We start from the raw sequence: 24365 nt of genomic DNA on the forward strand, positions 1-24365 counted from the left end.
GAGGCCGTCGGAAATGGTCCTAATAAATCCATCCCCCACTTTGTGCAAATGGTAGGGGACTAAGTCTTGGCCGCAGTCTCGGGAAGGTGCATGTATTACGGAGCATGCATCCGACAATTCTTGCACTTCTTGGTTTTTGCCCCGGAATCTTTCAAAGATGGTAGGCCGAAGTAGCCGGCTCGGAGAGCTTTGTGGGCTAGCGTTCTCGCCCCATGTGGTGTCCGCAGATGCCTTCGTGAATCTCTCGTCGAATATAAGCTCCGCGTCGGGCCGGGCCGACGCATTTCAAGAGTGGTCTTATTACGGACCTTCTGTACAATTCTCCTTCGAACACTAAGTACCTTGCGGCGATCCTTCTTATCTTCTGAGAGAGACTGCGGTCCTCCGGCAACTCTTTTGTCAGTTTGTATTTCATTATCGGAGTCATTCACGTCGTCTCGGCTTCGATGTCGCCCACCATGCCGACGGTCTCAGTGATGCTTTTAGTATTTCTGATATCCACCAGCACGGTTCGATTGACATTTTTGATGCTTGAACTGGCAAGTTTTGAGAGAGCGTCGGCTCGGTTGTTCTCAGACCTGGGGATGCACTGTATTTGGAAAGATTTCAATTTTGAGGTGTCAGCTTTTACCCTCTCCAAGTACCTTACCATCCCGTCGTCTCGAGTCTCATACTCTCCTCGGATTTGATTAGTCACTAAGAGCGAGTCTGTTTTCAACACAATATGCTCCGCCCCTGCTCTAGCTAACTCGACTCCAGTTATCACCGCCTCATATTCGGATTCGTTGTTTGAGGCCGAGAAGGTAAACTTCAAGGCGTACTCAAACTCGTCCCCGTTAGGGCTGATGATAAGGATGCCGACTCCTGAGCTGTTCGCCGTGGAGGATCCGTCGGTATATACTTCCCACACGCCGGGTTGTGATTCTTCTTGATATGTGCACTCGGCCAGGAAGTCTGCAAGCGCTTGCCCCTTTATCGAAGGCCTCGGCTTGTACTGAATGCCAAAGCCAGATAGCTCCACTGCCCATTTGATAAGTCTGCCGGATTTTTCGAATTTTTCTAATGCTTTCTCCAATGGCTGGTCGGTTAAGACCGTCACGGGATGTGCGTCGAAGTAGGGTTTCAGCTTCCTTGCGGCAACGACGATGGCGAGGGCTGCTTTTTCGATAAGTGGATAATTTCTTTCGGCGGCCAGCAGTGTATGGCTGATAAAGTAAATTGGGCATTGCTGCTTATTTTCTTCCCTGACGATTACGGCACTGACCGTGGCCGAGGTAATCGCTAAGTATAGATATAGCGTCTCCCCCGGCGTCGGCACGGACAGGGGTCGGTAGTGTCGAAGGTGAGCTTTCGGTTGCACGAAAGCCGTGCTCTGTTCCTCCCCCCAGCTAAAGTCTTTATTCCCTTTCAGCACTTTAAAGAACGGAGTGCTCTTGTCGGCCGACCGAGAGATGAAGCGGGCGAGAGCCGCCATCCTTCCGGTCAGCATCATAACCTCTTTTCGATTTCTCGGCTCCGGTAGTTCTAGTATTGCTTGGACTTTCTCCGGATTGGCATCAATTCCCCTGGCGCTGACAAGCACGCCGAGGAACTTTCCGGCCCGGACACCGAAGTTACATTTCTTTGGGTTAAGCTTCATCTTATATTTCCTTAGTGAACAAAATGTCTCGCTCAAATCGGCCAAGTGCTCGCTGTCAGACTTGCTTTTTACAATAGCATCGTCGACGTAAGCCTCGATGTTTCGCCCTTTTCGATGTTACTAGCTTGGCTTTTAACTCTGTTTTTATCCAAATTTATCTTAGCCCTTCCTGTCCATACCTCACATATCCATATTTACCTCGGCATGTGTCATGGTTATTTGTTTGGTTGGAATGCATATGTACGGTTGTAGAGATTATTTTCATATTAGACTACGGGCTTGTTCTTATAGGTCGTAGTTAGGTGAGAGTCTATACAATTACTTCTTTCTATCTTTACATATATTCACCTGTGCTTATGTGTGATATGAGCGACCCGTGAGAGTCCATAATGATAAGTCTCTATAGTTGACGGTTCAACAGTTTTTGACGACTACATAACTCGTTTGCATGATTCACATCGCTAATTAATTGTTAGTTGTTGCATTAAATTGGTTTGGGCTATTCGGTTTGCATTTCGCTCTGAGATTGAACTCGCTCCATTAGGTTTTAGGATCGAGTCTAGTTCTTGCTTGGGGACAAGCAAGGGTTTGGTTTGGGGAAGTTTGATGCGTGTCCTTAATATGATGTTTTACACCCTATTTTACACGCATTTCAAAGCTCATTTGTGTAGTTTAAGCTACTATTTTCCCTATTTCCGTCTACTTTTGTGTTTTTGTGTAATATTGCAGAAATGTGGGGAATCCAGCGGAAATCGAGCCGAATCCGTCCCCTAGTACTTGGCATGGCATTTGACATGAAGTATTTACTCGGGAAGCAAACTTGGTGCGCGTATCGACGCTTGAAAGATGAATTCACGAAACTTTTGGAGCCAAGTATCTGTTGAGGTGGACGATAGACCGATGCTCTTGGTCGATAGACCAGCGTACGAAGATCAGAAGCTACTGTTCAGCGATGTTCAGATGATCGACCGGTCCTTGTGGTCGATCGACCAAACCGTGTTTTTGACGTGAATTAAAAGGACCAGATTTAGAAAGCCCATGGTAATTAGGTTTTATAAATAAAGTTACGTATGATTATCTATATAACGTAACTCCTCCCTACTGCAAAAGGGGGATCGAATTGATTAGGGTTCATCACAGAAGTTGAATTTTAATTAATTCATTAGTTTAGATTATTCTTTCGTTAATAAAGTTTACTTCCGCATTTGGGTTTAATCTTTCCTCTTCAATTCTTTACAGTATTCTTCTGTTCTTTTGTTTAGTTTCGCTGCTTTAATTCATTCATAGTTAGAATTGCTAGTTTAGGTTTCCCAAAAGCCAAATTATTGATTCATGTTAGTTAATTATTTAGTTATTTCGATTATGAATTCTTTTGTTTTATTTGTTAATTTTATTGCTGTTATGAATTTTTCCATGAGCAGCTAAATCATTCGTGCTAAGATGTAGGGAATCTGTAGTGTAGGTGGCGTAAACTTTGTAGGCCTGAGTCGCGCCATGGTCGATCGACCGCCTACCCTGGTCGATCGACTGGCTCACGTGAGATCAATTTCGTCTTGTTTAATTTAATTGCTATATTTTACGAATCGAGTGCACGCGACTAGTTGAATGCTTAGGAATTGACCGACCCGATAAGATCGAAAGATAGGGGAAGGAAATAGACTACTTAATTAAGACGACTAAATTAGTAAGATCGAGAGATAAGTTAATTTGGACTTTTAAATCACTTTTCAGGACGAGAGTCAGTACTAGTGATATTTGGGACCAATAGCTAGATCGAAAGATACTACCTGTTAAGAATGGACCGAGAGAACTTCTTATTTTCCCGTCTCACGTGATTATCTCAGACTTACCTAGTATACTGCCGTCGAAACTACAGTGAACTGACCATCTTAGCATCCTTTTAAAATTTGATTTCATCTTATTTCTTTAATTACTCATTTATTTAGTTTAGTTTTAATTTGATTGCCTTTAGTTATAGAACTATTCAACTCAAACCTCCACATATTTGTTACTTTAGACTAAAATCAGACAACTATTAATTGCATCGCCTCTCTGTGGTTCGACCCTGACTGCCGCTATCTATAGTAGTAGTTTGGAAATTATAAATTTATCTTTGGTACTCTACGACGGTATCATGTATGTTCTACCAGAAATATTGACGAGGATGATAGGAAGGTGAAAGATGAAATAGGTATCTACAGTGTAGAGTGTTGTCAATGGAAAGAAGAACCGATAAATTGATGCGCTACAAAATTATGTCATCAAATACGGAGTACAAAAGTGGCCGAAGAAATTGGATTCCTATGCCCGGATAATTTAAATACGGAGTACCATGCAAGTTTCTTTAACTCTCTAAGCCTAATCATGCTATGGATTAACGTATTACTTATACAAATTTGTTAAAGCCAGAATACAAGCTTTTATTTTCCTCCTTTTTCCAAATGATACTAAGATATCATTTAAACAATGGCACATGTTTTCTAGGAGAGACATTTTATAGTATATTGTTCATACTTTCATAATCAAATCAATTGTTCTAACATAATTTAAGTGATTGTTCTATTTTTAAAACAAAATATTTCTATAAGATGAATAGAAGAGCGGTAGAATTATAAAGTTCATGTAGAGGTAACGATTGAGGAATCATATAAACCATAAGAATATGACGAGTACAGCTAGATTATACAGAAACAAATAATCATTTGCTTGATCCTATTTAAGTATTTATATTCTATAGGAACTTCGTACGGAGTATTAGATTAGGGAAAATCATAGAAATATGGACAACCTAGAAATGTATGGTTAATGAAACAAAGCTCCCTTTAATAGCCGATCGATCAACGATTAACTCATTAGCCGAAACTCTCATTTTATGTCCACATGACTTGAATTGAATTAAATCGACATGAAGAGAGATTCGATGTGGTAACGCCATAAGTCGATAAGTACTAAGTATGGCATGACATCTGATAAAAGGCATAACAAGCTAAGTGCGAGAAGAAATGTGGGACGATGACGAAAGTCAGAAACCATGATGAGATGACTTCATTTTATAGGGCTCCTTATGTTCCCCGTTTTCTTATATATGAAGATGGGGAGTGTTGGAAAGGAGGAATGAGTTGGTATCAATTACGAGTATATTCCTTATACATAGGCGGATTTAGATTCGTTGAGGTGAGTCGGTGAGTTGTGTGTATTCAAGTTACTTAACTAAAAAGGTTATGCATGAATTAGAAGAATAAGGTGAAGAATAAGATCATTCATGTGTTAATGATGATCTTATGTGATACTCCATGTTTAGAAACATGGAACATAATTACTCCCCTCCATTTCTTTATATATGACGTTTTGCATTTCCGAGGTAAGCCTTTGACTTTAATATTTACAAAAATATATTTTTTTCAAAAAATATAAAAATAGTACTATTAAATTCCTTACAAAAAACTCTTTCATATGAGTATACATATCATAATATTTAGTCTTATATTTTAAGAAATATTGAAGAGGGAAGGAAGTGTCTCGAAATGTGAGAAAGTTATATATAAAAAAACAGAGGGAGCATGTTTAAGATATAAATTGTTACTCTCTCCATCCCCGTTAATTGTTGTCCATTGATTTTGGCACAAAGACCAGGGAAAGAGGAGGGGGTCAATTATAAGGTTGGCAAGTGGACCAAATTAAGTGTGAATTATCAAATTGCTCATCAAACTCAATCATAAAATAGAAAGAACAACAATTGACTAAGATACTCCAAAATAGAATAGGACAACAAATAATATTATATTTTAATAAAACAATAAAATTATCAAAAAGAAGGATTAAAGTGTCGTCTAGATACCAAGTAAAAATATGATGATCATTGTGAAGATGGGGTGCAAGTTAATCGCAATGACAAGGTCATCTAACATCTAATAAGTTAGCCAATTTATAAATGAGAAAAATTAATCAAAGAAATCAAAACTTGAAATGAAAATTACAAAAAACAAAGAAAAATATGAATACTACGTCTTTTATAAGGCATACACATAGTGGAAATTCCATACATCTTTAATATAAAGATATGAAATATGCACCCACATCTTATCTTATATATATATATATATATATATATATATATATATATATATATATATATATATATATATATATATATATATAAGATTTAGAGAGTTCATAGTCTCTTTACTTCCCTTTGTGGTATCAGAGCCATGGTGTTGATAATTAATTGGAATAGTTAGATATAGTTCAACACAATGTTTCTCTAACCTTTATGAGTATAGTTAAACATTTTCTTGGCAATAAAACCACTGTTAAAAACAGTATTAGTCACGAGGTTGATATACTTCAAGATCTAGATTTACTTAATAAATGGACTATTCCTAGAGTAAGTGGTAAAACAATTTATAAACTAGGCACCTTTGAAAAATTGGGTTTAAAACAAGTAGTCAAAACTACAGAAGAAGCAGTCTCACTTAATAATGAAGAGATGTTTCTACAATTACTGAACAACCATGATTTAGAACCTTATAAAAAGTCAAACCACAAATTTATTCATATGGGTCTGGTTAGGGGTGTTCACCGGTCCAAAACCGGACCGGACCGGATGAACCCGCGGACCGGATAACCACATATCCCAAGACCGCGGACCGGACCGGTTAGAAGGGGACCCGGACCGGACCGGACCGGAACCCTTTAGGTTCGGTTTTTTCCGGGTTTGGACCGGACCGGTACTAATTTATAAGGCAAATTTATTTTTATTTTTAATGTGGACCGGACCGGACCGGACCGAGAGACCGGTCACCATATTTTTGTGACCGGAGACCGGACCGGATGTATCCGTCTGACCGACCGGGACGGTCCGGGTCGGTCCGGTTTGCCGGTCCGGACCACTTTTTGTTCACCCCTAGGCCTGGTTCAAGTGGATTTTAAACCACTAACCTTAGAAGGTCTACTTGAGAGCTTTATAGCAGATTAGCAGCCCTAAGAGATGGAAGAAATTTGGATTGGAAAAAATCAATCATGGGTGTCATAAAATCAAGTCTGGCTCATGAACCAGTTTATTTTGATGTCTATCCAAATTTAACAATGTCTTTAAGTGATGATAATATATTAGATGCGTTAACATTGAACATTAAAACACATGGTTATAACTATGCTCAAGGATCTGAAATTATTTGTATATGTTATAAAATATACTTTAAACCATTATATACTCTGAATCCTTGTTGTAAATTGGCTGATAAACCAATTAATGAAACCATTGTCATAGAGACTAATTTTCATAAGTCTGATATAACGACTAGAAGAAGGATTAAATGGGAAGAAATTTCGTTCCCTGAAAATTGGAAAATTGAAAGGGCTATGACACCTAAACCTGTTATTTACACAGATCTGTTAGATGTAACACAGACAGGTGATGGATATGTTACTTTAAACTTTGGTAATAATCAAACTAATAGACTGCTAAGAAGAATTAGTAACATCCCTTCTAGACTTACTAGATATAATTCTGCGAGATCTTATATATCTCCATGTGACTATATACTAGATCACCCGAGTACATCTAGACACTCAACTTCTCAAATAAGAGAAGAAATTAGAGATGATGATTCATCTCTTGATGAACCTAAGGAACCTAGAATGGATGAATTTAAACTCCAGAGATAACATATTAAGGGGACATTCTAATGAAGAGAATGTTGAGACTATGTCTCAAATGAGTTTTAGTTTTGGTAATGGATAGAAAAACTTCTATAATAGATTTTAGTTTTGGATCTGAAGCTAGATATGAGATTAAAGAAGAATTTAAGCTACCCAGATGGGAGATTTTCAGGACATGGTTCCTAAAATTTTTTGATGATAATCAAAAAGCAACAATACAAAAGGAATTTTATGACTTTTGTACTTTTCATAACCAGATTACATATTTTGTACCTTGGTTTTGTGCTACGTATGTAGAACAATACATTTCTGTTTTAGAAAGAAATTATATTTTATCTAATGGAGACGAGTAAAATGATATTTACCCTCCTTTACAATCTTTTAGGATGGAAAGCTGTAATTTTATTGCCCTGGCAAAATTATTTGACAATAAAGATACTGTTATGACAACATTTCATCTAAATGTTTTGATACAACAACAAAACTATTCAAATCTATTTTTAAAATTAGTAGGATAACAAATTGGTTCTTTACACGAAAAAATAGATAATATCATTTCTCTTTTAAATAAAAGAACTACGTCTGAAGGAGATACTTCTTCCTCAACTTCTTATTCATCTTCTTCAGCTGTTAGTATCCAAGGTCCTCCTGAAATCAAGGACTTCGTGTTAAAACAAAAGCCAGAATGGGAGACCAAATTAACAGAACAAGTAAAACTGAGCGAACAAGTTCAAAATTTTCTTAAAGAAAAAATGGAAAGCCTATCTTTAAAAACTCTTAGTGACGATTTTACTAGTTGTTTTTATAACAACCCTGACCACAAGGAGGTCATAAAGGATGAGTTTAATAAGCTTGATACAAAGTGGGCCGATAAACCTACTCAGAGATTGTATTACTATAATCGTCCTTCCCCCATAGATGTTCTTCATGAAGAACAAGAATACCAGTTAAATAATAGTTACAGTGGTAAATGTATCTATGAATGGAATATCGATGGTTATACTGATAAACAAATTTATAATCAAATTTATAGAATGCTCATGTATTCGAAAAGTTCTGGTAATACCGATGTCAATATAGCTAAAATGATAGCTGCAGGATTCACTGGCCAACTTAAAGGTTGGTGGGACAATTATTTATCTACCACAGGAAGGAATGCTATTCTTAGCACTACAACCAATGTTGATGGTAAAGAAAAAGAAAACACAGTTTATGCACTAGCCATAAATATTGTTGAACACTTTACTGGAAGATATTCTGATAATCATGAGAATATCAAAACTTTATTACAGAATCTTAGGTGTAAAACACTTATCGACTTTAGGTGGTATAGAGATACTTTCCTTAGCAGGGTTATGGAACTCCCCGAATCTAATAGTACTCATTGGAAAGCCAAATTTGTGGATGGTTTACCCAATTTATTTGCTGAAAAAGTCAAAAAATCCTTCAGAGATAATATGGCCTCTATTCCTTATGATAGTTATACTTATGGTAAACTTATAGGCACTTGTACCCAAGAAGGCTTGAATCTCTGTAATGAGATCAAATTAAATCAACAATTAAAACGCCAGAATTTGGCTGAAAGAAAAAGAAACCAACTAGGTGAATTTTGTAACCAATTTGGCATGGATGTGCCAGCTTCTTCCCATAAGAAGAACAAACATTTTAATAATTCCTATAATACTTATAAAAAAAAAGAAAAAAGAAATATTACTCTAAGGACAAGCTGGATAAAAAGGTTGAGAGAAAAGTCTTTAGAAAATCTTATAAGAAAAATAAAAAACCAGACAGACAGATTGTCTGTTATAAATGCAATAAGATTGGCCACTTTGCTAAAGACTGTTGGACCAAAAATAAAATTGCTAGTCTTGATATTGATAATGAAATAAAAGACAAGTTATACAAACTTTTTCTAGTTTCTGATGAGGAATTTGAATAATCTAGTTCTAGCTCTGATAATGAGGTTAAGATTATGGATAATGATTCTTATCTCTCTGAATCCGAAAGCTCATAATGTGAACCTTGTTTAAAAGGTAAATCTTGTGACAAAAATAACATTAATAATCCTGATTATTATATTCTAGTATCTCAGTTTCAAGAAAATCAGATAAATGTTCTCGATAATAATCAATGGGTTGACTTACTTAGAACCATCAAAGACCCTGAAATGAGGTCTAAGATAATAGATCAAATAGGTAATGAACCTAGTACTTCTAATACTGAAATTAGTTTTCGTACGAAAACAGATTACAAAGAACCTTATACTATGTCTGAAGTTTATAATCTTCTAAAAACATGACAGATAAATTCTCACCCTACTTCTTTAAAAGATATTTTATCTGAAATTGAAAATCTTAAACTAGAAATAAAGAATTTAAAGAATGAGACTAAAAATCAAGATATCAGAATATCTAATCTTGAAATTCTTAGTTTTCTAGACCAAGCTTCCAAGAATAAAGAGACTCAAGAAAGTCAGATAAATTCCGAAAGCTCTAATAAGAATCCAGACATACCTGACAAAATTGTTGGAAGTAAAGAGACTATGAAGTCTCTAAATCTTAATAATGAATTTCTTCAAACCCTTGAGACTGTTGTTAGTCAAAAATGGTATATCAAAATTATCCTAAAAATTGATAATTATTTTTCAAAAGAATTTATTGCTCTTATAGATAGCGGTGCAGATTTAAATGTTATTCAAGAAGGATTAATTCCTACAAGGTATTTTGAAAAAACCTCTCATACTCTTTCTCATGCAAGAGGAGAAAAATTGAATATTAAATTTAAACTTCCTAGAGCTTCTATTTGTGTTGATGGGAAATGTATTTCATTAAGTTTTCTATTAGTCAAAAACAAATGATCTACCCAAGTTATTCTTGGAACACCATTTCTTAATAAGATTTATCCTTTTACTTGTGTGGACAAGGAAAAAATTCTTGCAACTTATGACGATGTTTCAATAACTTTTAAATTTATAACAAAACCTTGTCTAAAGATTTTGCATCAGATGTATGATCATTTGGTTTTAAAAGAAAGTCATTTGGTGTTTTTAAAACAAGAAGTTAATATATTAACCATTGAAGAACGTCTTCAAAATACTAAATTAAAGGAAAAGATTAAAATTTTGTCTGATTCCTTTTCTACGGATATTTGTGGAGAACACCCTGATGCTTTCTGGAATAGAAAGAAACATGTAGTGTATCTACCTTATGAGGATGATTTTAAAGAAGATAATATCCCTACCAAGGCTAGACCATGTTAGATGAATTCAGAGTATTTAATACTCTGTAAGAATGAGATAGCCTCTTTATTAGAGAAAAAAATTAATTGGGCCATCAAAATCTCCATGGTCATGTACTGCTTTATATGTTAATAAACATTCTGAATAGGAACGAGGAGTTCCTAGACTTGTGATCAATTAAAAACCCTTGAACAAAGTTTTAAAATGGATTAGATATCCAATACCTAACAAAAAAGATCTTTTAGATAGATTATATGATTCTATCATATTCTCGAAATTTGATTTAAAATCTCGTTATTGGCAGATTCAGATTGATCCTGCTGATCGTTATAAAACAGCTTTTAATGTCCCTTTTGGACAATATGAATGGCATGTTATGCCTTTTGGGCTTAAAAATGCTCCGTCAGAATTTATGAAAATTATGAATGTGATATTCAACATTTACAGTGACTTTATTATAATCTATATTGATGATATCTTGGTTTTCTCAAAGACTATTGAGATGCATTTTAGGCATTTAGATATCTTTAAAAAAATTGTTATAAATAACGGGTTAGTAATATCCAAACCAAAAATGATTTTATTTCAAACAAAAATCAGGTTTCTTGGTCATAATATTGAAAAGGGAAATATAATCCCTATCAATCGTAGTATAGAATTTGGGTCAAAATTTCCTGACGAAATAACTGATAAAACTCAGTTACAAAGATTTTTAGGAAGCCTAAATTATATTTCCCCCTACTACAAGAACATTGCCCAGGACACAACAATTCTATATGAAAGGCTAAAGAAGAATGCCTAGCCTTGGACTGAAGAGCATTCTAATGCTGTCAGGTTAATTAAAAGAAAAGTTGTTTCTTTACCTTGCTTATCTCTTGCAAATCCCCATTGGGATAAAATAATTGAAACAGATGCCTCTGATATAGGTTATGGTGGTATTTTAAAACAGGTTGATCCCACCAGCAAACAAGAATTTCTAGTCAGATTTTATTCTGGCAAATGGAATAATGCTCAAAAAAAATTATGCTACTATAGCAAAAGAAATTCTTGCTATAGTCAAATGTGTTTTAAAATTTCAAGATGACTTATATAATAAACATTTTATTATTAAAACTGACTGCAAAGCAGCCAAGTTTATGTTTCTAAAAGACTTTACACATGATGTTTCTAAGCAAATGTATGCCAGATGGCAGGCCCATTTAGCCCCTTTTGATTTTACAATTATTTACAAGAAAGGTGAAGATCACCTCCCCGATTTTTTGACAAGAGAACATTTATAATATTCTTTTATTTTCAGGAATGCTTACCCACAGTAAAGGCGACCCCTCTAATAGAGGTGGTAGAGGTCGTGGTAACTATTCATATAGAGGAGGAAATAGTTCTCGTTATACCATAGCTCAATATGGTAATAAAAAGCTAATAGCAGCAGACTTATCTGGAGCCAGTCAAACTGAGCTCGAGGAGTTCACAAAATGGAGGCAGCTTCAAAAAAGAGAGACTGATATTCCCAGCTCTTCTTCCAACCCCTCATTTTCTTCAGTTGTTCAAAACACTACCCAAATAGAAGATGAAATGCTTCAAAATGAAAATGAAAGTGTAATACTCTTACTCAATGAATCGGATAAAAAATGGGAAGACAAGCCATGGATACTCTATGACATATATTTAGGAGGACATGGTTATACCATGGAAACCTACAAACCTCGACATTTGTATGAGACAATACTCTCTAGTAACGGTTGCACTTTCACCCATTTTACTGGGACAAATAAAGAAATTTATAATTTCTCTAAAATAATTATTGGACAGGTAATATCCATGAACGACTAGGGAATATCTCCATTAACAGAAAAAACGGTTGTGATAAAAAATACATCAGTTAAATATAACTATTGGGATTATATCCAGGCCGTTGATAAGGTATTTCTTTATGAAAATGATAAACGAAGTCATACTTGGTTTATCAAAATTAATTCTGATATTTATAATCTTGACCTTCCAATATGGTTGGCTAATTGGTGGCGCTTTTATGGCACTTCAGAGTATATTCTACCATCCGTTCTAAAAGAATATTTTGATAAATGGAAGATGGTAATACCGTCAGCACAAGATAATAATATGGTTCCTGAAAATATTAGATTTTTCATAGAATTCTCTATTCCATGGATCTGGAGAACCAGACCTGTAACAGGTTATAGCCAAAGTTTCTTTTGCCTCAAACAAAGATCATATTCTCGGTTTTGGGAGACATTGATAAGAAAAAATGACCAAGGACAGTTAAACTGCACTCCTACCATAGATCTTCTTAAAGAAAGAATTAGCTCCTATACGAGTTTAAAAGAAATTGAAGATAAAGAATATAGGGAAAGGGAAAAAGCTCGATTCCTGGAGATTTTGGATGACGATGAATCTATGGACATCCATGAAGCTTCTGAGGAAGAAATCATAAAAGCATATATGGATGGTCTAAAAAAGACCCTTAAACTGAAGAAAGAAGGGGATAAGAAATCCTCAAAAAGTGACACGTCAATGGCTTCAAACAATAGCCATAATTCACTCAAAGACTCTTCTTACGCAAGATGCTCAAGACCCGATGATAATTCTCGATTGATAAAATCACAAATTTTTTTACAAGGAGGAAATTAATTATTTATGTTTTTATCAACAGTTGTTAAACGACTTATTTCTACTGTAGGCATTTTTATAATGCTATAGTGTTATTACACTCTTGTATAATAATGTAGCTTGTAACGTAAGCGCTTACGTTTGCGTTTTTGTTTGTTTGTACCCCACTTTTCTATATAAGAGGGCTCCTGTTCTCTTACAGAGGCAGGTTCTTCTAACCCATCTCTCTAGCTCTCTCCCTCTCTCTCTATCTCTTGTAAAAACCGTCCCTGTTAATCAATAAAATCCTATTCTGAGCACAACCTTTGAATTTGTAAGTACTTTTAATTCTGTACTTTTATTTTTTGTATTCATCTTGTACATCTTAAGGATGAGCCTTATAGGCTAAATCCTTTGTGTTGCACTATGTCTTACTAAACCGATTAATTAAAGGCACCATGGTAATAATATTACAAATGGTGTTGGTGCTTTGATACTCTGATATGGTCCGGCTGATAGTTTAAACTTTTGTTACTACCAGTTATTATATTCTCTTAGGTCCGTTCTGTTTGCACGCTATGCCAAAAGATAGGCGATTGGGGTGTTGTGAAGTGGACATTGAGTTATAATAAATGATAGTATACACATTGTTTAGTAAAAACCTTGATCTATCTGGCTGGATATTGGTGTATGCTAAGCTCCCTTTGATATATATATATATATATATATATATATATATATATATATATATATATATATATATATATATATATATATATATATAGAGAGAGAGAGAGAGAGAGAGAGAGAGATGCGGGATCTCGTGAGTTTGGTTCTTATGGTGAGTTGTGAGTTTGGAAAATCTAGACCATTAAATAATGAAAAATACACGGCCAAGATTCATCTAAAAAACAAAGTCATCGCACTATGAAATAATGTTCGTCTTCTCAACTTCGCCATTTTCAGACTTTGCTTTCTCTCTCATAAATTTTTGTCCTCTTTTTCCTATCAATTTAACCGCCATTCACGGTCCAAAAGCGTCGCCGATTCTGATGAGTATTCCCTCGGCCTCATCGTTGGTGGTTTCATCGATGATACCATTGCTATCTGGAATCCCGCTTTTTGATCCTAAGATTTTTTCATCTCCATCTTATTTTTTCTTATAATCTATTCATTGTCAAATTGCAATTTTCTTTTCATTTGATTGTTATAGTACGTTTTCTCATGATTTTATTTGTAAATCTGTTTTTTACTCTTCGATTTCACTCGAATTACTTCGTACTTCAATTTCCCCCAATTTTCTATGTTCAATTTCTCTCGAATTACTTCGTACTTCAATTATCGCCTCTTGTTTAAGTTACCTGTACTTATATCTGGGGACAAATTTATTGCGAGGTGAATAGTAATCACTTTGATCGTTCAGATTTGCTCCTCATATCTCTGTTCTTGTCCAGGACCACAACAAGGATTATATTGTTGAGTTTCCAGACTGGGACCCCACCTTGGATGTAGCCAGAAAACAGCAAGAACATAATCATCTCGTTTTTCATAGGAGCGTGAGGGGGGTTTTGCGCAAGTCAGAGACTTCCTTGCCAAATCCACATTTGTGGTATCCTAGGGAGGAAGTCGTCAAGGCTGTAAGTTTATTTCTTGATGCAGGAAAGCATCTTTCTGGAAGCCTCCCTTTTAGGTACGTACCAGCCTCCCTCCAACCCCCTCTAGATTTGCTTAATATTCCTCAGATTACTGAACTGGTCTGTGTTTAGTTTTTCCCTTTAGTGGGTAAATGTTTGATTCGCTGCAAATAATATCCTTGAATCCCGAGAGTTGGCATGATACCACAATGCTGATTGTAGCCTATGGTGTGAACTTTCTCTTTGGTTCACTCGCGGGATAGTTGAAAACTCTGCTGTACAGCATAGAACTGTAGATTTCCAAGTTTGCTGCAGAACTCTTACTCAGCCATAATGCACCTATTGTCCTATTTGCAATTTTGCATATGTAACTTGACTTGTTGAAGCAGGTACGATTTCCCCCAATTTTCTATGTTCAATTTCACTCGAATTACTCTTCGATCAAAGTGATTACTATTCTGCTGTTTAGTAACAAATTCTTAAGAAATCCTTGTCAATCTGATGGAACGCCTATTTATTGATGTGTGTGTGTTTGTGTCCAGATTAAAGAGATAACATCCGAACATATTCTGATCAATGGAATCCATATTTGGCTCATGCATATTTAAAATGAAGCCTATTAGCTTAATTGGTAGAGCATCGTGTAATAAACACGAATGGCGTGGGTTCGAATCCCCACATAGGCTATCTTGCTTGCAAAAGTAAAACAAGAGTAACATAGGTGTAACATAGGAATAACACAAGAGTACCACAAAATAACGCAAGAATAACATAAGAATAACGGTGGAATCAGGTCCATAGCAGTGGAGTAACAATGAGCAATAGCAATCCATGTTAATACTAGAGTAACAATAAGATAATCAGGTAAAAATTACAGAATAAGTAACAATGAACAATTCCAATAACAATAGAGTAACATAGGGTAACAATGAAGTAACAATAAGTGACAACTATCATTGATACTTAAATCTTACTAGAGTAATACAAGAGTAACAACACAATAACACTTCATTAACAATAGACTAACACTACAATAACACTCCAATAACACCAGAATAACAGCGGACTAAAAACACAATAACACTGGAATAATGCGTGATGGAAAAAAAAAATCACAATAATACCAGAATAACAGCTCAATAACATGTGGTAAAAAAAAAGAAGTAAAAAATCAAAGTAGTAAAAAAAAAATCAAAGTGATATCGGAATAACATCACAATAACAGTAAAATAACAGCACAATAACACGGGGTAAAAAAAAAAGAAAAAAAATCAAAGTGGCACCGGAATAACATCACAATAACAGCAGAATAATATTAGAATAACAGCACAATAACACATGGTAAAAAAAAAAAAATCAAAGTCGTAAAAAAATTCAAAGTGACGTCGGAATAACATCATAATAACAGCAGAATAACAGTAGAATAACAGCACAATAACACGTGGTAAAAAAATGAAAAAAAAAATAAAGGTCGTAAAAAAAAATCAAAGTGGCACCGGAATAACATCACAATAACACCAAAATAACAGCACAATAACATGCGGTAAAAAAGAGTTAAAAAATCAAAGTAGTAAAAAAATCAAAGTGACACCGGAATAACATCACAATAACAGTAGAATAACAGCACAATAACACGTGGTTAAAAAAAAGAAAAAAAAAATCAAAGTCGTAAAAAAATCAAAGTAACAGCTGAATAACATCACAATAACAGCAGAATAACAATAACAGCACAATAACATGTGGTAAAAAAAGAGAAAAAAATCAAAGTCGTAAAAAAAAATCAAAGTAAAAAAAAGCACTATAACAGCATAATAACACGAGGTAAAAAAAATAAGAGTAAAAAAATTTCAAGTACAAAAAAATCCGGTACAAAAAGAAAAAGAAAAAAAAGTAACATAATGAGAAAATTAAAGAAAAACATAAGAGAAAAAAAAAATCAAAGTGGTAAAAAAAAGACACAATAACATGAAGTAAAAAAAAAGAGAGAAAAAAATTTAAAGTAAAAACAAAGTAACATTAGAAAAAAGAGAAAATAAGTAAATGACAGTGGTCATATATGACAGGTAAGATTAGATCTTGGCCATTCATCTCTAATATAATCTAGTGGCTAAGATTTCAAAGCCCAAAACTCACAACTCACCATAAGAAACCAAACTCACAAGATCCTATATATATATATATATATATATATATATATATATATATATATATATATATATATATATATATATATATATATATATATATATATATATATATATATATAGGCGGGATCTCGTGAGTTGGGGTCTTATGGTGAGTTATGAGTTGGGGAAATCAAGGGCTGAGATTAAAAGAAATCAAGGGCTGAGATTAAATGATAAATTAAAAAAAAAAAAAGGAAAAATCGAAAAATACAAAACCAAATTTGAACATAAAAATGTAAAACTTCATTCAAACAATATTCTCTCTCTCTCTCTCTCTCTCTCTCTCTAAATCTCTCTACAAATCAAAAACAGAGAAACTCAAAAATCAGAACGCCGACTATAGCAATCTCATAAAAAACCTAATAAAATTACACAAATTCGTTGATTTTTAGCCGCAATCGAATTACAGGTAATGTAAATTCGTTGATTTTTAATATATTCAATCGTATTTTCTAATTAATGTAAAAAACCTAATTAATGTAAAACTCGTTGATTTTTAGTGTAAATTCGTTGTATTTAATTGAATTGAATACTTGATTTTACTTTTTCGTATAAAAGATGGACAACGAGATCAATAACAATGTTAGCGAAGAAATCAACTCGACAAGAATATGGAAACAGTAATACGCTATTGATTCTTATCTCTTCATCCGCCATTGTTTATAAATAAATTATTGATTTCTATGTGTTTCTCAAATTGTTATTCGATATTATTATACTTTCTGGCTTGTATTAGAGTAGAAAAAGAGAACTCGTTATTCGATATTAATGTACTATTATTAGCCTGAGTGTTTATAAAACAATTATTGATTTCTATGTGTTTCTCAAATTGTTATTCGATATTATTATCTTTATCGGCTTGTAGACATGAGAAAAAAGAGAACTCGTTATTCGATATTAATGTACTATTATTGTAACAAAGACAAAGAACATGATTATATTATTCGATCATTATTGTGATACTATTGTAATATTATTGTGCTATTATTGTGCAAAAGAGCATGAAAATATATGCCTTGCAAAAGAGTAACATAATAAATACAATATTATCTCGTATGTAATAAAGTAGAATCGAGTCATATTCCGATATTACTTTGTACTATTATTGTAAAAAGTAGAGAAACATGTTGATATTATTGTCTTTGTTATTCGATATTATGCTACTATTGTTGTGATATTATTGTCTTTGTAGCGTGAAAATATACGACTGATAAGAGAGTAGCATAAGATAAAAACATTTAGTGTTATTGTGATGTTATTGATTGTCGTCTGCTTTCCCACTGCTTTATCATCATCTTTATTGTCACATTACTGCAATTTTGATCTCTCCCCCATGCTACTGTTTTTTTTTTGGTAGAAGGTAAGTTCTTCTCATTAAGCACAAAAGCAACTATTACAAACTAAGGACAATAATAATTAAGAGTAGCTTCTATATTATAGAAGCCATCCAAATTTTGATCTACACTTGTTACAATCTTACATCTAATCATTCTTAATTTGAGACATTGTTGAATCTGGTGAATCACAATGCTCGGTCTCAAAAGAATTCCTTCCAATCTTGCTTGATTTCTTTATTGCCACACCGCATAATAGATCGCCATGACAAGAGAGCCAGACGACATTCCTCTTCAAAGAGGCTCCGCTTTCTTCTTCCCACCCAAATTATCCCATTCACAGGAGGTCTAGGAATACAGAGCGAATCACAAATCCCCGCCAAGTTACCATTGATGCATACCGACGATCTTGAAAAACATGCTCAACTCGTCTCTCTTGACCAAAGATTACACAGCACCATATATCATCCTGGCAAATGCCATGCTTGAACAGTCTAGCTTTGACATTACGAGCATTCCTAAGGATTAACCATGACAAAAATTTATGTTTAGGCAAAGCCCAACTCTTCCAAATCGCTTTGCCCATCCAACTTTCTCGTTCCTTATGTCGAATCCAATCATATCCCGAGCACACAAAGATACCCCTTCTTATCAAGAAGCCAAATACCAAAGAAAGATAACCGATCGAAATCATCTCTAACTCTGCAGATAGTCTTCCGATTCCAAATCATATGAGTCTTAGGAACATGACTATCCCAACTCGCTACCTCGATATATACCCCCATGCTACTCAAGTTATTGTGATGTTATTGTGATTTTGTTGTCCACCGACCGTACTCATTATATTAATTTATCGTCGCAGATCTTTCTCTCGTGTCTATTGTTGAAGACAATGCAGTCTTAACTATTGGAGATTCTTCTAATAACAATATGTACACCAGCCCAACCTGTTCGGACGAAGAAAACGATGAGTTTGTTCCAACTCTTCATTACAAAGAAGACACCCGGGGACCGAGCAAAGGTAAGGACTGTGAGAGTGATTTTACGCCTAAACGTGGCATGTTCTTTCTTACCTTGGACGATGCAAGATGCAGTTCTACAAAGATATATGCACGGCTTGGATTTGATGTGAGAAGGTACACAAATGCGCAATATAAGGGGGCGTCGTCAAATCACTAGTCCAGTAATGATGAGGTATAGGGATATGAAAAGAAAATCTGCGACTTGAAGCAACAAATCACGAAGTCCGGTAATTTGAGTACAATAGAGAACAAAGAGCGACGAATTAGACAACCAAAGAAGCATGCTCGACAAGGTGTGGCCGCAAGGCCCACATGAGGTTGAGAACTCGTGAAAAACAGCAGACGACGATCGGCCGGGTATATTGTGGATGTCTTTGTAGACGTTCACGATCACTCTCTTTACTCACAAAAACAGGAGTTCCGTAAGCTCTCAAGGGACGTCCATGACTACATTAAGAGGACCATTATTGATCATACTAAGCTAAACATAGGTCCAACATTGAGCTTCCGAATTCTCAAGGAATACTCAAATGGTTATCAGAATATCGGTGCCTCTTTGCTAGACTTCAAAAACTTCAAACGAAATATCAAGTGTTACATTGGGGATAAGGATGCTAGTATGTTCATTGGGCATTTCAAAATGTTTGTGGCTAAACAAAGGGGTTCTATTTTGCTTATGATCAGGATGAGAACAAATGCTTGACGAAGGTTATTTGGGCTGATAAGGAAGGGATAAACAACTACAAGTTATATGGAGACACGATCTCGTTTGACCCTACTTATGGGACAAACAAATATTTCATGGTGTTTACTCCCTTCACCGGAGTAGACCACAACAAGAAGACGGTAACTTTTGCAGCTGGGTTACTTGACTTCGAGAGTCAGCATTCATTTGAGTGGATTTTTAAAAATTTCCTCGAAGCAATGGGGCAGCAACAACCTCAATGTGTAATTACAGACCAGTGCCCTGGAATTAAAAAGGCATGCCCAAATGTCTTCAACCATTCTGTGCACAAGTATTGCATGTGGCACATCATGCAGAAAATGCCTGAGAAAGTGGGAAGGGCAATCTGCAATGATACGGAATTTATGACCGACATAAATGTCGTTGTGTGGGATGTCGACCTCGAACCAGACGAATTTGAACAGAACTGGAAAACTGTTATTGAAGCCCATGGTATGGAAAGCAATCGGTGGTTGAAGTATGTCTTTGCAATCAGACAAAAGTGGATACCGGCATACTTTCGGGATCTGCCTCTAGGTTGTTTGTTGCGAACAACCCAGAGATCCGAAAGTTCAAACAACTATTTCAAGCGGTTTGAAAGCCACTTTGGAACCCTCGTCGAGTTCTGGATGAGGTACAATTCCGCAATAGAGCAGCAAAGGCATACACAAAGGAGGATGGATAATGCCAATGAGCATAGTATGCTCGAGAAAGTAGGGCCGATGAAGGTAGAGATGCATGCCTCCCTTGTCTACACACATCCTATCTTTGGGGACTTTCAGAATGAAGTCAAACATGCGATATGCAGCATGGGGGTCGGGGTGTTGTCAACAGTAGGGGCAGTGGAGTACCATGACGTTCGTGATGGACTGAAGCACAGGAGCTTCCGAGTTGAATTTAACACCAAAACTAACGAGAGCAAATGTGCATGTAAGCTGTTTGAGAGGCATGGCATTGTCACGCCATATACTGTGGGTGTGGAATGGTAGGCGTGTCCACAGGATACCCGACCCTTATGTCCTTGCTCGATGGACAAAGAAATCCTACAAGCCAATTGTCCGAGATGAAAATGGAAAGGTGATAGAAGAGATTGATGAAGCGACATCAAGAAAGCCGAGATGTCAAAGGTTTGGTCTTAGATTTATGCAACTGCGAGGTGATGGACAATTATGCTACTAAAAACGGATGAAGCAAATGCAGAAAACCCTGACACAGTTCAGGGAGAACATCACAGGACCAACTGAACCGAAAACTAAAAACCAGGAAATCGAGGCTTTTCTCGGCATCACAGCTTCAAATGATATTGACCTTCGACCGCCAAACAAGGCCAAGAATAAAGGCAGTGGTAAAAGATTAAAGTCGTCGAAAGAAAAGGCCAAGAGCAAGCCACAAAATAGGAAGCGAAGATGCGGTAACTGCAAGAAGTGGGTGAACCACAACAGTAGAACTTGTAATCTTCCATTTGCTGAAAGTCCCCCTTCTGATGACGATGATGAAGAAGAATCAGAAATTGAAGAGGTATGAATCTGGACTAATACTCTCCTATTATTCTAATGTTATCCTCTTATTCTACTGTTATTCACCTATTATTCCCGTGTTACTCGCTATTCTCGCTGTTGTTGTTATTCTACTTTGCTATTCACTATTAATGTGTTGTTATTTTGGAATAGAAAATGGATATTCTTTGTGGAAATGGATAGTGTTCTGCAATAACAAATGCAGAGTAGCCGCTAAATTTAGTCTATCGCTATTCTCGCTATTAATGTGTTGTTATTCTACTTTGCTATTAATGTTATTCTACTGCTATTCTATTCTGCTATTAATGTAGTCTAAATACTAAGCAAAAATTGCGGCAATATGAATCGATGCATGAACTAACAAAAATTGCAAGAATATGTTATCCTCTTATTCTACTTTGTTATTCCCCATTATTCCCGTGTGTTACTCGCTATTCTCTTTGTTTGTGTTATTCTACTGCTATTCTGCTATTAATGTGTTGTTATTTTTAAATAGAAAATGGATATTCTTTGTGGAAATGGATAGTGTCTGCAATAACAGCAGAGTAGCTGCTAAATTTAGATTACTGCTATTCTCCTATTAATTTGTTGTTATTCTACTGCTATTGTGCTATTAATGTAGCTGCTAAATACTAAGCAAAAATTGCAGGAATATGAATCAGATGCATGAACTAACAAAGACAAAAGAGACGCAAAAGACAGCGGCTACAATGAAGACCTCGCCTAAAAATGTCAAAGACTTTTACTATTTGTCATTGTTTGAATTACATTTTAACCTAAAATGTATCTTCTCGATAATAAAGTGAGACCTACATTATATGAGAATTAATACTAGTTACTTTAATTTTTTTGTTAATATTATCTGACTGTTTTTTCACAAACCGCCCACAAAAATAAAACTGCAATTACACACTACAATAATAGTTGAATAATAACAGATTAGTAATATTTATAAAAAGCAGTTCCACTTTTCAGTTTTTATTAAAAACAGTTACCTAACCTAATCTAATATAATTACAGCAAAACTGTTTGTATTCCCCAGGCCCCTATAAATATTTCTATTGCGTGGTTTTTTTAAAAAAAAAAACACACACACACACTGAACAAGTACAGAAAAACTGTTTGTATTCCAGGAAAAACTCTGCATCTCCTCTGCAAAAGGTAATTTCTTATCTTTTTTTTTGTTGGTAGACAGGTAATTTCTTATCTTTCTATACTTTATTACAAAAAAACTGCTTCTATTCCCCAAACCCCTATAAAATACTGCTACTTCGAGTAAAAAAACAAACACACACACTGAAAAAGTCCATTCCAAAAAAAAACTTTAACTCCTCTGCAAAAAGGTAATTTCTTATATTTCTATTCTTTATTTTTCTTTGATGTTTATTTTTCTTATCTGTCAACACTATACTCGATGCCGCAGAAAAGGTAATTCTCTTTCTTCTGCTTTGGTTTGCTTTTAATTTGGTTGAAATATTTTAAACATTTTTTTATAATGCAAAAAGTTTCATACTTCCAATGCTGCAGGATGAGTGACGTAACTGACGATAGCCGAAAGTCTCCGACAAGGGAAGAAATCGATGAAGCGAAACGGACGATAGAGTCCCTCACGATAGAGTTGATCGACACAAGGACAAATTTAGAGGCAGCAGAAAACCGTGAAGAGGCCTTAATAAGAGAGGTCGACAATGTTAAGGCACAATTGAAGGTTGCTGAACTTCAAAATGAACGTATGCGTAGACAGTTGATGGAAAGGAAAAATAGGAACTACACAGGTTTCACATGGACAATCAATTCATTGCTTTGGTGTGAATGCTCGAGGAAGTATTACATCAAGTCGATATTTCAATCTCTCGCGATTGGACACCAGCTTCAAAGCCATGGAACTTATGGAAGCATACAAAAACCCTTTTGAGGATGAGTCGGTGAAAGTTGAGAGCACTTTGTCCAAGGACCGAGCGCGCAGCGCGAGAATAGAATAAAGATATAAAAATCTAACGATGATGGTCCAGGGCTGCTGCTTTAAAATATGTTTAAAATATTTAGTGCTTTAAAAATAATGGCTTTAATATTTTAGAACGTTAATGTTTATTATGTAAGTACTATCTTTAAGTGCTATTTACTACTATTTTTAAGTAATGTTGGAATAACAGAAGTCTTTGCCAGAATAATAGTGCAATAACAAAGATAATAACTCGCTAATTATGCGAACAATACCGCAATAACAATGAGAATAATGGTAGAATAACAAAGATGTAATAAAAGCGAAACTAAACCACCGCTTTTACACTTGACTAAATTTACACTTGAATAAAAATGAATAGTTTTAACAAAATAATCTTTGGACTAACAAAGGAATAACAATGAGAATAAACTAGTCCTTTTGTGGAATAATATTGCAATAACAGCAGAATAAACTACTTGTTATGCGGAATAATAGTGCAATAACAGCAGAATAACGGTGCAATAAGAATAGAATCACAGTTGAGAAAAAACAGCCATTGACAGTTGAATAGAAAATGCATATTCTTCGTAGAAATTGAATAGTGTTTGTAAACCTTAATTAAACTAGTGGAATAACAGCAGAATAAGTGTAGACTAATAGTACAATAACAGCAGAGTAGCTGCTTATTATGCGGAGTAATACTGCAATAACAGCAGAATAATGGTAGAATAACACTGGAAAAAACACAGTCTAAACCACTGCTTTTACACTTGACTAAATTTACACTTGAATAGAAATGGATAGTGTTTGTAGAAAACAAAGGTAATAAGAAAGCTTAATTAGACTAAAATAACTGTAGAC

The 24365-nt window shown here is 35.1% G+C and overlaps 1 protein-coding gene across 1 annotated transcript; it reads left to right on the forward strand.

Annotated features, from left to right (window-relative positions):
• The first annotated feature begins 20242 nt into the window (after nt 1-20242).
• Nucleotides 20243-21031, forward strand: LOC141607505 (protein FAR1-RELATED SEQUENCE 5-like). The gene has a single exon (XM_074426860.1). It carries the CDS (start codon nt 20243-20245, stop codon nt 21029-21031), a length of 789 nt encoding a protein of 262 aa, XP_074282961.1.
• The last annotated feature ends 3334 nt before the right edge of the window (nt 21032-24365 follow it).

Source organism: Silene latifolia, chromosome 10 (assembly GCF_048544455.1).
Source record: "Silene latifolia isolate original U9 population chromosome 10, ASM4854445v1, whole genome shotgun sequence".
NCBI classification, from domain to species: Eukaryota; Viridiplantae; Streptophyta; class Magnoliopsida; order Caryophyllales; family Caryophyllaceae; genus Silene; species Silene latifolia.

Excerpts from the sequence above, each read along its gene's own strand:
- LOC141607505 (XM_074426860.1), top strand. The coding sequence starts at position 20,243 with ATGGGGCAGCAACAACCTCAATGTGTAATTACAGACCAGTGCCCTGGA.